This window comes from Chinchilla lanigera, unplaced genomic scaffold, assembly GCF_000276665.1.
Source record: "Chinchilla lanigera isolate Chin_1 unplaced genomic scaffold, ChiLan1.0 scaffold00086, whole genome shotgun sequence".
NCBI classification, from domain to species: Eukaryota; Metazoa; Chordata; class Mammalia; order Rodentia; family Chinchillidae; genus Chinchilla; species Chinchilla lanigera.
In genome coordinates this window covers 6,133,874-6,143,066 of record NW_004955487.1, presented here as the reverse complement: position 1 = coordinate 6,143,066, position 9,193 = coordinate 6,133,874, and the positions used below count along the sequence as shown (strand labels likewise).

General features: G+C 53.3%; 2 protein-coding genes across 3 annotated transcripts in view; one reads left to right on the top strand and one right to left on the bottom strand.

The window, feature by feature from the left end:
- Positions 1–3,879, bottom strand: part of Lpin1 (lipin 1) — a 68,129-nt gene extending 64,250 nt beyond the window's left edge. For both annotated transcript variants that reach the window (XM_005404433.2, XM_005404435.2), the window contains exon 1: positions 3,731–3,879. In XM_005404433.2, the coding sequence (XP_005404490.1) occupies positions 3,731–3,811 (81 nt within the window). In that variant the 5' untranslated portion in view covers positions 3,812–3,879. The remainder of the gene's footprint in view (positions 1–3,730) is intronic.
- Positions 3,880–7,036: 3,157 nt separating this feature from the next.
- The window catches only part of Ntsr2 (neurotensin receptor 2), a 14,754-nt gene continuing 12,597 nt past the window's right edge, over positions 7,037–9,193 (top strand). Inside the window, 1 exon segment of the mRNA XM_013504337.1 lies at positions 7,037–7,109. Coding sequence (XP_013359791.1) covers positions 7,037–7,109 — 73 coding nt within the window.

The following is a 9,193-nucleotide window of genomic DNA, read 5'->3' as shown; positions in this document are numbered from 1 at the left end:
GGGGCTAGGGGGAAAAAATAGAGAAATAGAAAAATAGTGAGTAGAAGCAAGGCTGGAGGACAAAGGAAGTTTACCCAAACTTTGGGAGCTAGTGAAGAAGACAGGAGGGAAAGAGAAGGAAGAAATAAAAATAAGAACTGAACAACAACAAAACAATACTCATATAAAAGCAAGAACAGTCAAGAAGAAACAAACAGATATAAAAAAAAAAAGAAAAGGAAAAATTCCGTTTCAAGGTGTGTCTCTGCCATCACTGGTAGACAGAATGGGCGGACAGAGCCCAGATCCATGGTGATTAACCCCAGCAAGCCAGCCTAGCTTTACGGAAGGGTAATGAATAATCTCAGTAGCCTGCACCTTTAGTTCCGCTGACATTCAGGTTGGTTTCTGGCTGTGAGGCTGGAGCCTTATTTGTTCAGCCTACGGCTCTCTGAGTGACTCCTGCCAGTCTGAACTGAGCTCCTTGACCTCCTGCTGATTTGAACTCAGTTCCTCCTCACCCTGACACTGGGAGCTGCTAAATGGAGCCCACAGTTACTCTGAGTTATGAGCTCAGTTGGCCCCTCCCCAGTGTGACTACTGTCTAACTGACTTCTCCTGGGGAGCATCTGAACCTGAATAACTCACGAGCCACTGCAGCCCACTGCATCCACTGCTCCATTCCACTGGTGCGTTGCTCCTTGGAGGCCTCCGGGGTCACCAGTAGTCACTGTGCCTCTATAGCATTGAGCTGCCCCTCCCGCAAAATGAGTCAGGGCTCAGGAAGAAAGTGCCTTCTTCTTTGAAGTCTCTCTTCGCTCTCCCCGTGGGCTTCAATTCTTGCTTCTAATCCTTGCGGGTTCCTGGAGACCCACCTCCCTCCTTCTCTTCCTTATGTTGCTGTATTCCAGAGCCTGGACAACAACTCTCAGAGAGTCTGTTTCCCTGTTTCTTGGCCATCTTCCTGGAAGTCTCTTTCTCTCTTTCTTTCTTTCTTTCATTAGTTTACACTGGCCTTGAATTATGCAGCACAGTCCTCAAACTCTGAGTGATCTTCCTGCCTCAGCCTCCAGAGTGCTGGGGTTATAGGGATGAGCTACCATACCTGACTCAGGAATACATTTTTTGATTCCCCCACAGTGGGGAAGTCACAGAAGGACAGCACCTGATCACACTGGGGTATTTCCTAGTTCATGCATGGGTGATGAGGTTTTCTTTCCAGGAGGCATGTCCTGTACCCTCAGTGTCCAGGCCATGGGTACCCCCACTCCCAGGACCACCTATTCACTCAACAGTGCATCTCTGTGTGAGATGATACCAGACCCGCATACGCACTGCACCTAGCCCAGCCCTGGGTAGTGTGGTTGCCTCCACCTTCCCAGCACTATGAGTCCCAGTGGCTCATCTTCCCTTCCTGCAGCATGATGGGTGGCTCCCCTCCCCTCTCCTAATCTCCCCCCCCTACTCCCCCGCTCACCTGCTCATCTGCAGCAGGCTCTGTCCCAAGCAGCTCCAGCATACTCTGCCTCCTTGGGGGCCCATGGCTTCACGCCCCCAGCCCTACACAAACCTAGGGCCCCACTGGCACTAGAGCCTCCGTGGCTGATGCCCAGGCAGTGGTACCAATTCAGCAGGTGGCCCTGTGGGCTCCTGTTTCTGCCCTTTCCCTCCCCGGAGCTGGCCGCCTATATGGACCAGGGCCAAGGCAGCTGCAGCAGCAGCCTCTCCCGTCTGCTCCCTAGACTGGGCGCCGCCAGTGCCCAGCACTGCCCACAGCCATCCGCGTTCCTGCCTCAGTTTCCCAACTGGCACCCCAGGGCGGGAACCCTGAGGTCATTAGCACCAACCACTCAACTCTGTGGCCCCGCAGGGCAGATTCTCCCAGGCACCAAGCCCAGCCCGGGGGCCCCAGGCCTTCTGCACCCAGGGGCAATGTGCAGAAGCTGCGGTGAGCCAGGCAGCATGGGGCCCCTCTTCACCAGGGCCCCTTCCTCACCCCCTGCCATGCCCAGGGCCTCAGGAAAAAGAGATGGAGGCTTCAAAGCTCCTGAATCAAAGGTCATTTATCAAACACTCGGCCGGGGTGGGGGCTGGGCAGTAAGGGGATGCGAAGGTGAATTTCAAGTCCTCTCTGCAGCTCCCTTTACAAAGCCTGCAAGGACTGAAGCTCAAGCCCTGTTTACAAAACTCCCAGACCCCTGTACCGCGAGCGCCGCACACCCCAGCATCGGAGCGGTGTCCTCCTCTGCACGCTGGTGTTCTGGATTGGGCGCACTTTTATGTTTTTATTTTGGGGGGTGTTGAGACAAGGTCTCACTAGGAAGCCAGGGCTGGCCTCTGGATGGCAGTAATCCTCCTGCTTCAGCCTCCCAAGTACTGGGATGACCAGCAGGCACTACTGTGCCCACTTGAGCATGTTTTTTAAGTAGGCAAAGTAACAAGTAATCAATCAAATAGTGAAAAGCAGACCTTAACCAGAGCTTCCTCAGATTTCAGATCCTGTAAGGAGGCCCCAGGGAAGAATGAGGCAGTGCTGGGAGCTGCAGCCACTTTCCAGGCTGTCCCATAGGAGCAGCACCAGTGTCATGCCAACCCCCCAGGCACCGTGAGAGCGAGGCCGTGGATGTGGCCTCGCCTCGCAGGAATCCAGCCCCATCTATGCTGGAGAAGCTCTAGTGGGCATCACGGTCAGCACCAGGCAGGGATGCCCCCAAAGGACATTCAGAGGGGACCCAGACAAGGCCATCTTCATCCCAGACAAACCACAGAACCTTCTATGGCCAGGGGTGGTGGTGCACTCTAGGAGGCTGAGGCAAGAGGATCCCAAGTTCCAGCCTATCCTTGACATCTTAGTGACTTAGTGAGACCAAACTTTTTAAAAATAAAAAAAAAAGTGGCCACACTCAAAGCATTGCAAAGTGATGGGACAAGTGCTTCAGCACCGGCAGCAGGTCACCCTCCTTCCCAGGGCACCTTCTGGTCTCCAGCACCCCTACCCCATCCATGTGGGACCAGCCTCAGTAAGCTGGGGCCAGACCGTGTCCGAGAGTGTCAGGGATGCACGTCTAGGGTGATGGCTGGGCACCTGTCATCCCTGAGCCACCACCCCCAGGGCCTCTGGAGAAGCAGCTACCCTGAGTCCTCTCATTTCAGCCCCTGCTCCCGCTGCTGCCCCTAGGACGCCCTCCTCCGCTTATGCCTTGAGGTGTTCCAAGAAAATCCCCACTTCTGAACAATCCTCATCCCAAGCTGGCATCTAGGATGAGGTCTTCAAGCAACCGTGCCAACAGGTGCCTATCACTGGGCCAACTGTCAGGGACCACAGAGGCACATGGTGAGGACGAGGAATCACCTCCACACCCCCAAAACATCCAGGATCTCACAGCACCAATGCGCTTGCCCCAGCCAAGCTAAGAATATGCTGTTAGTTCTGTGTTTTCATGCCTGGCCTCGAACCCAGGCAGAACCCTCACACTGAGCTGCATCCCCATGGCCTCCCTTCATTCTATTTATTTCCAGACAGGATCTTATTTAGTTGCCTAGGTGGGGTTCAAATCAGGGATCCTCCTGCCTCAGCCTCCCAGGCGTGCCTGGCTAGCTCTTGAACAAATACTGACCCCAGCCCTAAGAAACAGCCTCCAAAACAGGAGCCAAGAGGAGCCAGCAAGATGCTTATCTGGAAAACTTGGAGCCTTCCGATCAGCCCCATGGCCCTGCCCCCCAAGGCAGTCTGCAGCTGGCCCAGTCTTACCCATGACCACGCTGAGTCCAGTGGCCCCTTGCCTTGTGGGGCATCCCAGTTGGAGCTGCAGACGCTGTCCTGCTCTGCCATGGCCGGCCCGGGGTGCTGCCGCTCCCTCTCCCAGAAGAGAGCCGTCCTCTCCCTCTCAGCAACACCAACTCGGTAGCCCAGGGCGTGCACTTCCTCCCCCGTACACCAAGTGGCGCATGGCCAGGTCACAAGGCCGGCGGAGAGCAGGGTGTTGGGTTGCCTGTCCTCTCCCACCTGGGTGCTGCTGGCAAGCTGTGCCGGCAACCAGGTGCCAGGGCACCGGCCCTGTCCAAGTGGTGCAGGGCAGCAGGACGGGGTCGCACCCCAGCATCTGGAGCCCGTAGGGAGAGACTTGGATCCTGAGTGTCTGCACTCCCAGGGCCGTGGGGCTCTGAGAAAGAATTGGGATTCAGATCGGGGCAACGTTGTGGCACGCACCTACAATCCCAGCACTCGGAGGCTGGAGGCAGAAGAGTCACAAGTTCAAGACCACCTGGGCATCTCAGGGACTTAATGAGATCCTGTTTCAAAATATAAACAAAAAGCACTGGAGATGTAGCGCAGTGCAAAAGCCCTGGGTTAATCCCAGTGCCCCACCCCCACCCCAAGATGTCCTCAGAGCTCACTGGGGAGTGAGACGAGGCTGGGGAAAGGAGCCAGCTCAGCAAAGGACATTGTGTGCTGGAAGCTACTGTTGTGTGATGAGCCCAGCGTCCCAGCTTGACTTCCCCTGTGCTGGTGTGGAAGGCAGGACCAGGAAGGAAGCCCCTTCCACCCCCGCCTTGCTCAGGCTGGCGCCTCCCTCGCCCTGTCCCAGCGCAGCAGCGCAGCCACCGCCTGATGCCCTGAAAGGTCCTCCCGGGGGCAAATGCCACCCTTCAGGCCTCGTCCACCACACTGAGCCAGTAGCCACCCCCTTGCTATTTTTAATCCACCCTGCTGAGACATTTTAAAAAGGTCATGACCACGGAGCGATAAGACGGTGAGGAGTCGTGACTGCTGACGCGCAGCACTGGCCGAGGGCCGGACAGGCAGCCATCACTGGGACAGCGTGGCCACAGTTCCCCCCCAGGAAGCTGCATCTGCACAGTTGCAGCTCCGCCGCAGCGCTCAGAGCCCAGAGCGCAGAGCAGGGCCGTCTCGCAGCCGGCCGGCGTCCATGTGTCTGTGAAGACACCGGCAGGCAGGGCAGCAGGTGTCCAGCTGCCGTGACAGGCGAGGGAGGGCCCGTCCCGGTGGGGACGATGTGCCAGCGCTGGGCAGTGACCTCGATGGGGCTCTAGTCTGTGCCCCTGGCCAGAAGCCAGGCCTGGGCTTGGATGTCCTCTGCGGCTCCGCCCAGGGATGATTCGGTGATGCAGAGCAGCTCACTGTTTCCAAGAGCCCGGGTCCCCTGCCCTGGGAAAGCAAGCCACACTCAGCCATCCTCTGTCACAAGAGCTGCTGGCAAAAGCTGCCTCCCACTCTACAGGCTGCCTTCGCTCTGGTTCTTTCTCTTTGGTGTATATTTATTTATTTTGCTATAGTCCTATTTGCTGATTCTTGCTATTATTTCCTAGGCTATTGGAGTCCAATTTAGGAAGTTTTTGCCTGTAATTTTTGTAAAATAAATTTTTGCTGTATAGTCAAGCCTGGCCTTATGCTCACAGCAATCCTCCTGCCTCTGCCTCCTGAGTGCCAGACTCTGCCTGTGATTATGATTTCAGGTTTGTGGCACAGAATGTGTGCACTCACTGTGGGGAATTAGTTCATATACACATCATATCCTGATTGCTTTTACTTGCCCTTTTCCTCCTCTCCCTCCAACGTCCTCTCCCATTCCCAAGTCCCCTTTGCACCTCCACCAAACAATCTATCTCTTTTTTATCCTCTATATTTTGTTTTGCTCTTTAATTTCTTTACCTATACTTTGGATTTCCCGTATGTTATGGCTCATGTCCTGGTGTCTCTCCAAAGCCTCAAGGAGTCATGCAGCTTTGTCAGAGGTAGCTGCGTCCCGGGTGTGTGATGCTGGGATGGATTCACAGTGCGATGCTAGGCTCAAGGGCACTAGGATTAAGGGTATGAATGCTGCCCACCATGAGTAACCTGGATAAGATGTAAGGGACAGAAAGAGCTGGGGTCAGCCCTTGCTTGCTTGCTTTGCTACCTTCTGCCCACCACAGTTTTTCCTCTTCAATGCCTACCACCCTGCCTTGAAGCCAGCCCATTATGAACTGAAACCTCTACCATCTGTAAGCTAAATAAACCTTTGGGTGTTGGGCATTTTGTCTCAGCAATGAAAAAAGTAACTAAGACACCATAGAAGAAAAACCATGTGATATTTAAGCTTCTGCGTCTGATTTATTGTACTTAATATTATGGTCTCAAGGTGCATCTGTTTTCCTACCCATGCCTCAAGTGCATCCTTCTTTATGGCAGCATAGTACTCCATTATGTGTAAACACCACTTTTTTTTTCATTGATTTATCTGTTGATGGACATACAGGCCACTTCCATGATTGAGCTGAAATGATATTTGCATGGGATAACTGGCTAGGGATCTACTTTCTATAAAGTACCAGGCATCCTGGCAATGAGACAGAGACCTCTAAAGGGTCTTCTAGGGTGCAGGGACTCGTGCCTGTAATCCCAGCACTCAGGAGACTGAGGCAAGAGGATTGCCATGAGTTTGAGGACAGCTTGGGCTACAAGGTGAGTTCAAAGCCAATCTAAGCTACACAGACAGACCCTGTCTCAAAAGATCAAATGAATAAATAAATAAATGGTCTTTTAGCTCCAAAGTTCTGGTGACCACTGTGAGCTTAGAAAAACCAGTGAGGCGTCTAGAACAGGCCAAACACACTTCTCTTCGATTCCGGCCAGGGCTGCATTCGAACAGCGCTGTGGTGAGACTGGGCTGCCCTACCAGGGAGGCGGGACGGGCCTGCCTGTGGCGAAGAGTCCCGCAGGCTCCCGGCGCAGCGGCGTGGTGAGGCCCTGGAGCCCGGCAGCCCCAGGAGGCACTGCGGGCCAGGCGGCCGATGCGCTGTCCGCGGTGCTGAAGGCTCCTGGCCGCTCGTCCTGCTGCTGCTGCTGCTGCTGCTGTAGTGCCCCTGCCCTTGGGCTCCACAGCTATGAGCAGGACAGACCTGGGCCTCTGGCGACCTGGGCTGTGGCGCCCAACGCCTGGTGCACGAGCTGTGCCCTCGCTGGCTCTGTGCCTGCCCCTGCTCGCCCACCGCCTCCTGCTGTCCCTGGTCTGGGTCTCCTGTTGGGGCTCGTGCTGCGCTCTGGGGGGGCATCATGGGGCAGAAGCACAAGCGTCGCGCGTGTGCACCCTGTGGTGAGCTGCGCCACGCTGCAGGTCTTCACCCAGGTACCGGAGTGGGGCACAGATCTCCCCATCTGCCTGGGAGGCCCGTGTACAGGGAGCCGTTCAGGCCACCCGGATCCCTCCTTGGATCTCGTGGGCCACACCACACCTTCCCATGCAGCTGCCCATATGCTAAACAGCAAAGATTTTTAGCTTTTAGAAAGGTACAGTTTTGTTTAAAAGTCTAAATATGGCCAGGGTAGTGGTGCACCCTGTAATCCCAACACTCTGAGAGGCTGAGACAGGAGGATATCAAATTTGAGCTTAGCCTGGGCAAGTTGGAGACTTAGCAAGACCCTGTCACACAAATAAGTAAATAAATAAATACCTGGAGATGTGGTTCAGTGTGAAGACCATGAGGTGGCATGTGCTGGCTGCCTGCTAACTGCACAGGAATATGGAGTTTCTTGACATTTTAACCATGGGTGAACTTCCTGACCAAAGAAAGAGTGAAAATGGCTCATGGGGGCTCTGCTCAATTTTTCTCATTTGTCTCCGACACCTGGAGCAGATTCGGATCCAGCGAGTAACAACCTAGCTCTGAGTCCTGGAACCACATATCGGAGTGGGACGTTATCTCTGAGTTTCTGATATGAGACCAGAGCGTGTGCAGCTATAGAGCCACCAGCGTCAGAACTAGTGATCTTCAGCTCCATGAAAAGGGGGAGAGAAACAGCTTAATGGGAGTTTGTGCACACCAGAGGCCTGAACACTCACTGTGACCAGGCATCTCAGGAGGAGTTCAAGTGCCAGCTGTAGCCTCAGCAGGAATAAGGACACAGCTGTGGAGTTAAACCACTCTGCTCGCTCTCCATGGTGCCCCCTTTGGTCCCTGAAAGGAGAATTCCTCTCCACTGGCTGGGCAAGAGCCCCCATTTTATTTTTATACTGTAAGACAGGCTCTCCCTCGATAGCCAGGTTGCCCAAACGGGGGTCAAAGTGAACGGATGTAACCACGGCAACAAACTGGGCAACCTGTGCTCAGAATGCTTGGAAGCCAAGCTCCGCCTCTAACCACAGACTGCAGAAGCGGGTTCCAGGCTGTGCCTGTTTGGGAGTTAGATTTTTCAAAATGCCCGGTAAGATGAAAGTGTTCACAGCTCCCTGGACATGGGCACACTGGCCACCCAGGGAAGCAGGGAGGTGTGTGCAGTAATTGTCAGTGTCACAAAATAATGAGCAGGGCAAGGTGGTGCACTCCTGGAATCCAGCCCTTGGGAGGCTGAGGCAGAAGGATCACCTTAAGGCTCGCCTGGGCTACCTAGTGAGTTTAAGGCCAGCCTCAACTACATAGCAAGACCTTGTCTCAAAAACACAAAAAAAAGTGACAGAGAAACCAGACTCAAAATCTGCTTAGTTTGATCTACCTTCCACCTTTTTCTTTTAATGTTTTACCAATAAGTTGATTCACTACTCTTTTTTTTTTTTTTTTTTTTTTTTTTTTTTTTTTTTTTTTTTTGCTAGTGGTACTGTGTTTGAACCCAGGGCCTTCTCACTGAGCGGCATCCCCAGCCCTTTTTATTTTTTTATTTTGAGGCAGGGTCTTGCTAAGTCACTAAGTTGCCCAGCTGGGCTCTAACTTGAGATCCTCCTGCCTCAGCCTCTCAGAGTGCTGCATGACAGATGTGTGCCATCATACCTGGCCTGTCCAGTTTTTGAAAGTCACTTTGCAAAGGGAAAGGAATAAGAAAGCCTTAGAAGTAAAAAGAAAAAAGCCAAAAAACATACTCTTTGAGCTTCTAAAATTAAACATTTAAAACAAGCTATCACGTAACAAACTTTTATTTTATAATTTTTTAAAAAGTCAAATACAGTACTAAGTCAAAGCCCATGTTTTTGTTACATTCTCATTGCTGGGACAAAATATCCAACTCCTACAAGTTAAAGGAGGAAAAGTTTATTTCAACTCAGTTTGTAGAGGTTTCAGTCCATGGTCAGCTGGCTCCAAGGCAGGGTGGCGTGGCAGAGGAGCATCGCAGAGGAGAAACACTCCATGGCAGAGCAGGCAGAAAGCAGCAAAGCAGCAGTGATCCTCCCTTTTCCTTTTATCCCACTCAGGCTACAAGCCTGTTGGCTGGTGCCACCAA